The sequence below is a fragment of the Panulirus ornatus genome, chromosome 28, assembly GCF_036320965.1.
Source record: "Panulirus ornatus isolate Po-2019 chromosome 28, ASM3632096v1, whole genome shotgun sequence".
Classification (NCBI taxonomy): Eukaryota; Metazoa; Arthropoda; class Malacostraca; order Decapoda; family Palinuridae; genus Panulirus; species Panulirus ornatus.
Window position 1 is genome coordinate 5185001 of NC_092251.1, and position 8276 is coordinate 5193276.

At 46.5% G+C, this 8276-nt stretch overlaps 1 protein-coding gene across 1 annotated transcript; it reads right to left on the minus strand.

The window, feature by feature from the left end:
* Nucleotides 1-5226: 5226 nt before the first annotated feature.
* On the minus strand, nt 5227-7288 carry LOC139757777 (sex peptide receptor-like). Its single transcript, XM_071678564.1, has one exon. It carries the CDS (start codon nt 6595-6597, stop codon nt 5371-5373), a length of 1227 nt encoding a protein of 408 aa, XP_071534665.1. The 5' UTR covers nt 6598-7288; the 3' UTR covers nt 5227-5370.
* Between the last annotated feature and the right edge of the window lie 988 nt (nt 7289-8276).

Consider the following 8276-nt stretch of genomic DNA (forward strand, 5'->3'; position numbering starts at 1 on the left):
GGATGAGAAATGACAGGGAATCAGAGGAAAAGAAGGCAGTGAACCCTCCTGCCAGGGAACCAGGAGTATTCACAGAACCATCTTAACACTTGTCATCGTAGTCCAAGATCCCATACAGCGCTACCAGTAATTGAAGGGAAGTTTGTTGATACGCAGACCTGCTGTGTGTGTGAGTGTGTGTGTGTGTGTGTGAAGACCCGTCTCTACACACATATATATATATATATATATATATATATATATATATATATATATATATATATATATACACGGCTGGTTTAAGTGCTCCTACTCCAAAATTTAATCGTATTATCGTGAAAGAAGTCATTACATCTGCACCCAGCAACTCCCAGTTAGACTATCCTTGCATCCTAATCCGGATAATTGTGCCAAAAGACGCCCATTACCCCCCCCACCACCACGCCAGTACCCCCACCATGCACCGCGGCGGCACCCACCCACCCGCCAACCCACCCGCCCACCACCCCTCCAAGTCATAACCCACCCACCACTACTCCTGCCGGTTTCTGTGTAGGGAAGTGACGGTTCTCAACGCCCTTCCTCAAGCTTTTAACCACGGTAGGATCCTGCCTGACGTCACTGGGACATCCTCCTATAGATAAGATATCAGTCATGACTTCAGTGCATGGAGGCTGACTGTCCTATAATAATCAATACACATTCCGTGATTTCCGCTGTGGAAACGAACTAGAACAGGAGATGACTGTGGAACGCAACGTCTATCGAGTGACGACCCCTCCCCACCTGAAGATGAAAATCCTGTCGATGATCGGCAAAATAATGACACAGCTATAGACTTACTGAGTGAGGTGCTTGCATCGAATCTACATTTCTGCAGAGGAGAGACTAGCACATCAAGTGATGTCTCCTGCCCGTATGTGTTATGCAAAGAAGAGATTGCTCTCTCTCTCTCTCTCTCTCTCTCTCTCTCTCTCTCTCTCTCTCTCTCTCTCTCTCTCTCTCTCTCTCTCTCTCTCTCTCTCCCCTGCGGAGGACCCGAACACGAGGTCAGTCTGATTTCTCTAAGGGCGTTCGCAGCCCAAGTCATAAAGTTTGGATTAATTCTATTAATACTGCCGGAGTTTACGTATGAAAATTATACCTCGGCGATAACCGTGTTTAGCTTAAGTTATGATAAAAGGAGTTGTAACCACCACCACGGGACTGAGTCATTTGTATTACGTGTATAGTTTGTTATAATGCAGACTAAAGGGAACGGAAAATTTTCTCTTTAAGTAAATAAGAAAGTGCTTCCAAGCCTCATGAATAATGATGTTGCTCTAGCTTGGAGTCTGAAGGCGCGGGTCCTGTTTTTTTTTTTTGAGACCAAAAGATGAATTCACATCACAGAGGAGATTCAACTGGCTGGCAAATGGCTCAGGAATCAGCAGATGGCAACATTCACCCCACACAGCAAAGATGGGATCAACAGAGGGCAACATTCACCCCCACACAGCAAAGATGGGATCAACAGATGGCAACACCCTCCCACGAACTACAGCAGGAAGCTAGTCCAGTAGACTCGTGGCAGATATTCTCGATCGCATTGTTTTTCAAAACGGGACAACCTGTAATCCATGGGTTTCGCGAAATTCAATGATGATTAAGGGAAAAGATGTATGGAAAGCTCCGTAGTTTATCTACACTAAAGTGATGATAATTGATGACACACCAAGGACGGTACCAGACGCACGATGACTAACCCCATACGCAATTGCTAGTCATTCATCCATTTTCTTATTAAGACCAAAATTGATATCAGCTTGGGTGATATATCATTCGTGATTATGAATATGTTTTTGTTGAGCTGGAAGATTCTGGCGGCATTATGGAACGTATGAAGAGAGAAAAAAAAATGGCCGGGATGAGTGGTTGTACTTCTGAATAATGCCATTCCCTCGTTCTCCGACGCAGCAGTACTGTAGGATATCCGTGTAATTTGATATTGAAACTCATCAAATGAAAGGTATAAGATTTAGTCAGGACATAGATTTACATATTCCGTTTGACACCACCCAAAGTTTGTTTCGTAAACTCAGTCTGCAATAGCAGACAAGGGCATCGAATGTTTACTCTTAAAGTAAGAAAAGAAATTACTGAATGAAAAAAGAATCAGTCCATCTCATTACGGTGATCCATATCTGTCCCACGACACTATTTTTTTTTCTACTTGGTCATGAAATTCACATTTTTGCCTTCCTCACGTGCAAACTGATAAAAGCCCGGAGGGTCCGAATCTGCTAATGATATATATATATATATATATATATATATATATATATATATATATATATATATATATATATATATATATATATATATATGTGTGTGTGTGTGTGTGTGTGTGTGTGTGTGAAGCTCTCTTAACTTGAGCTTAGCTATTGATTTTCACAAAACTGCTTTAAGAAGCAATCAAATTTACTAAGGAAAGAAGAGGAAAGAATGAAAGAATGGATGGAAAGGATCGTTGTTCTTGGAAACATCAAGTGTTGTTTCAACGTTTCATCCACCAGAAAAGGCTGAAAATCACAGCCAAACGTCAAACACGAGTCTCCTATATTTCAGGGACTGGAAGAATTTGATTATAAATGAATTCTGTAAATTGGACTATGTTAGAAAAAAAAGATGATATTGCCATGGAGAGAAGGATTGCTAGAAATTATTTCTATATGAAATATATATATAAAAAGAAAGAAAAAAAAAATATATATATATATATATCGAAGTTAAGTTCTTGATTTGAACCAGACTCCGTTTGATATCTCGTTACCAGGTTATCTTCTTCTTTCTTTCCCAGAAAACGAAAGTTACAGGTTTCCCCCTCCCCTTTGCTCCTCGCCTTCAGAACTACCACAGGGAATCTGTTCTGATACCTGAGGCTGGTCGAGTGCAGGAGAACAGGGTTAGAAACCTTGTGATCGGATATCTTACAGTGCTTCGTATACACGAGGTTTGATGTTAGTATAAGTGTGTGGTGGTTGTATGCACAGCACACCATCTGATCTGGCCAAGAATACTTTCTCTAAATTCGCTGTGACATCACGAGAAAGACGTAATTAGCTTTCCCTGTAACACGGAGCTCTGTTTTACCCCTGACATGACAAAGAATTCACTTGTCGTCCGTCCATGTTTAACTGTCCAAACGACTGTCAGAGGTGCTGTTATATCTTCGGTATGACTAAGATATAATTTGGTGTTCCCTTGATTTTTCTTGGAACACTTTTGCCCATGACATGACAAAGAACTAACTTATTATTCCCGTAATTTTGTCAAAGCCGCTTCCATGCCTCTGTCACGACAAACAAAACATCTACTGTGCCACTGACACCGATAGACGTCTCTCAGATCCTTGACATGACAAAGAAAAGAGATTTGTTCCAGTGAATTCCTCGAAATGGCTACGTTGGCTTTGAAATGACCAATGGCTTCCATCGCTGTCATACTTTTAATCCTACTTTCAACACGACCAAGGAGAAGATTTCATATGATTTCGTCATAATTGTTACCATGGCCTTAACGTTTTATGGAAATGATTACCTTTTTTCCTCCAGTGAAAACTGTTATCAACCCTTGGCATGAAAGATGGTGTAGTTCCTCTCCTTCCCTTGTCGTTCTCCTGCCACAATGTATCATTAATACCACAGAATGGCCCATTATCCCCCTTGATATGTCAGTATTTCCCCAGTGACCCCAAGCAGGATCATTTTGCCTCTACCGCCAGACACTTGAGAGCGAGGATAAGCCATCCTTTTAAGTATACAGTTTCGTGATGTTAACGATTATCTTGCCCCTGGTCATAGCAACGAGACCTTTCCTATAGCTATATAACCTTGACGTAGCAGTATAGCAGGAGACTGCTGGTCTTTTAGCTTATTCTGTCATCTTGAGAGGAACAAGGAGTCGTCCAGCATTATGGAAGCAGGTATACTGTCTTGAGGTCTCCAAGAACTGAGATGGTTAGGGACACACATTGAAGATGGCAAGACCTCACAGAGCTATGTACCCTCGACATATCCTTGGAAGATCTTCACACACACACACACACACACACACACACACACACACACACACACCTCTTAAAAGGACCTTAAGATCTTACAGATCAACAGCAAATTCCAGTGAAACTGAACTACGTCTCTTTAGGGGAAAAGGGTCATCACATCTTCCTATGATGAAGTATGTGGTCCACATACGTACTGCTGGTGATGGTGGGCCAGTAACTGATGAAGCATTGTGATTCGTCATGACTTTAGTTATTGCTCTGGGTCAATACAGTGACAGAGTCTTGCTGAACTAGAACAGGGGGAGGATGACTACCTGTGACAATGTCTAGTGTGTTTTGTGTTCCAACACGTATATAACACTATGTATATACTGAGAGATCGCTCTTGGAGTTAGATAGCTCCGTTGCTACTTGGGTTGCCTCTCTCCCTTTCCTCCCTGGCAATATATATAATGAACCAAATAAACCCACTGACGAGGAACTTTAAACAGGAAAAGTTATTTGACTTGTCAAATAACCTCTGTAAGGTACATGTTCATCTCAGACGGAGCCACTTCCTAACCTCGGCAAACATCCCGCCTCCAATTTAGGCCTGACTACAAGCAAGCATTGACCCCAGGGTTGAGCTAGGGCGGCTTGCGAGTGATAAAAGAGTATTCAGAAAAGTACATCATATGACCAACACTGTTGATAATCACTGACTTTAGGGGCGGAAACCCTGACCGTCACACATAAACACTGTGAATCCTATCATAGCACCGTGTCCCAAGAAGACCCCTGTACACATTAATTACCTTTAGACATCGTCCACACTCTCACCACTGCTGGTGAAGTCATCTCGGCAACACCCCATTTGGTCGTTCAGACATTTGTTTCGGTGTTTACAAGACCGTCTCGTTAACAGGAGGAGCTGCGTTATCGTCGCTGTCAGAAGCCGGAGTGCCACTGCCGCTCGAGACAGGACTCTCGAAGTGAACTCTCAAGGCCGAGGCCGGGCTTCGACGCTCCTCCTTTTGGGTGCTGAGTAACAACGTGTCTTGCTCTTCGCTGTTGGTCTTCGTGTTTTGAGACAGTATGGCACTTCCTACCACACAACCGCTCTCCAGGGTCTCGAGCTGACAGTACCCAACTTCCGTAGCGTTCCGTGTCAACCCACCCTTCTTGGGGACGCCCTTCTTGTAGTCCTGGGGCATCGTGGGTGATTTCTCGGCCGCCGGGTCGAAGACGCTGTTGACGGAGCTTCGCGTTCCGTTGTGTAGTGTAGTCACCGCTTGGGACTCGGGCAGTAAATGGCAACCAGCTGAAAGGCGACGGGAGGTGCCCTTATCAGCTGGCACCGCCCGCCCTCAGATAACAGTCTCCGAGGTATTCGATCGGCAGGTGCGGGGAGGTCCGTTGTTCATGGAGTAGCGAGTGGAGTCCTCTCTTCGCGGCGCACCCCCTCGCCCGCGAATGAAAAGGTCGCGGAAGGTCTCCCGGAACTGGCGCGACATGCCGCAGTAGATGGCGAAGTTGATGGGGTACGAGAAGATGATGAAGGAGTTCGAGATGATGAAGAAGTACTTGAGGGTGTCGTAGGACTTCTCCGAGAAGAAGTTGAGGCCCATCGAAGACAGGATGTGGAGGACTGTGATGACGGCCAGTGGGATCTCTGTCACGAGGAAGACGGACACCACGACTATCAACATCAGCGTGGTGCAGTTGGCGTCCCGTAGCTTTCTGCACTCCTTCCTCGAGTTCTTGTCCTGCAGGAGCTTCTTTCTGCGCCGCTGCGCCTCCTTCATGGCCCAGTACAGGAGGAGATTGAGGACTACCAACACAGTGCACGGGCCCAAGTGCACGAACACTACTCTGAACCAGAAGTAGATGGGGAAGTAGATGTTCGGGGTAATGTTTTGCACCCACTCGCTGAATTCCTCGCTGCAGACGTACACGCAGTCACCGTGCCACTCGACCTCCTTTGGGCTGTAGACCATGTCAAAGAACCTGGGCGCCTGGTGGATGGTGGCGAAGACGAAGATCCAGGTGATGGCCTTGATGACCCGGGGCAACGTGCACCAGGTGCGCGCCACGGGCGGGTGACAGACGTAGATGTACCGCTGCACCGCCAGAGCCACGGTCAGCCAGATGGACGCGGTGTGGAACACGTTGGGGATGTGGTCGTGGAGGAAGTGCCACGCATAGCAGGCGGCTGGTGGGTAGAGCGGCTTGGCGTGGTTGTTGAGGGTGTACATGTAGAAGAACATGGGCTCGGGGAAGACTACCGTCAGCATGTCCGAGAGGGCCATGGCCATCAGCACAGCGTTGGTCGGGGAGCGCATGTGGTGCTGCCATAGGACGGCCACGATGATCGTGTTAGCCATCGTTGTCACCACCAGCAGGACGGGCATGGCGTACCCATACAGTGGGAGGGCCAAGTCCAGCGGGTACAACCGACTGACGTTCAGTATATCGTCGATGGCACCACCTGTCCCATTGATACTGACCGTCGCATTGATACTCCCGCAGGTGTTGTTGTCGAGCTCCCAGCGCGTCTCGTTGGCCTCGTAGTAGTCGATCGTGTCGTTGTCCATACTGGCTGGCGGGCCTGACTGTAAGCGACGGACGGGGGTGTTGGGGGAAGGGGGTTTGGATGGATGGATGTCGGAGTTGTTTTGGTGGGGGGGTGTTAGGGAGGGTGGAAAGAAGGGAGGGTGTCAGGTCAACTCGTCAGGGGGTCAGCGGGTGAGCGGCCTCGTTCAATTGTTTTAGAGAGTCACACAAACACCATCGTGAGGAGCCGCGGAAACACTCGCTCACTCAAGATCGCCCGCGGAGCTTCTGCCAGGCGAACGGGCGGCTGTCACGAGGCATGACACGCGTCACATGTCACTCGGGGTTACTCTGCATGACCCACGGGTCACCTTAATGGCCAGCAGGTGTTGCCAGCGCATAGCTGTGTTGCGGTCAATAGTTCGTACGGGGCAACACAAGCTCGCCCGACCGAATCAAGACAAACCTCTGGGTGGCAGAAGGACGCACATCTAATCTTGTAACTTGACCAACCAAGTGTGATCCAAGAAAGACGTGGCTCTCAGGCCTTGTGTTATATCGTCTTTTTACTCAGAGTCTCATGGGTGGTTCTTGTGGGTAGGGTAATTCGTATCGATTTCACATAGTGAGAAGTCCCATAGTGAGAGAATTGGTGGGTGGGTGGTGGTGGTGAGAGGCTGTTGAGAGAGCGAGGGAGAGGACCAGACACCAGCCGTCCGTCCCACACCACGGACGCCGCAAGACTGAGCCCTTCAGTCGGTCGCCTCCCGGATAACTGCTCAGCTGCCATGTACGCGGGTGTGTGTGTGTGTGTGTGTGTGTGTGTGTGTGAATACGCGTGTGTATTTTGCGGGATGTGATTACTCATGTGTGGGTTTTTATGAGCGTGAGAAGTGTCGTATGTGCGTACATGTGCCAGAATGATGAGTAAACAAAGAAGTAATTTAGTGTCATATAAACATAACGTTTACACACACACACACATAATTTGATTGCTGTTCAAACACCTACATACATTTTCGCACATCTAATTACCTGTTAGTCATTGCCTAAATTTGTACTCTACAAGGGAGGGAGTTCTACACTCGTAGAGCCCCATTTCATAATCTTATTCAGTCGTACAACTTTCTGAACTTTTTTTGTGTTGTCCCCCTTCATAATATTATCATTCACTTTATTCCATTCATCCAGTACTCTCACACTGTAAATGAACTTCTTTTTATCTTCTCCAACAAGTGTTCTTGCATAACTTCATGTTATGGCCTCTGGTTGTTCTATCCTTTGCATCGTTCGAAGACTAATTCAACTGTTACCATCATCGAAATGGTTGAAGAACTTTTAAGATTTGTGATCAAGTCTTCCCCTGCTCTTCTTTCTTCCATGATGAGTGAGTTGCTCTGTCTCTCTCTCTCTCTCTCTCTCTCTCTCTCTCTCTCTCTCTCTCTCTCTCTCTCTCTCTGTAAATAAACTCTCAGTTCTGGAAGCATTTTTTTCTTATATTCCGCTGGACCTCCTCGACTACACTTCCACTGTTATCTCTTTATACCTCTTTGGTTCTGGGAAACAAACTTGAGTGATCGAGTTATGGCCTGATAAATTCTATGAAAGGTAGGTGACTCTGGGATGAAGAGGGAAATGGTGAGGTGATATTTGATACGTGGACACCTCAGCCACCTCATCTTGCTTCGAATATCAGCCAACGAAGAATGAGCTGTGAAGC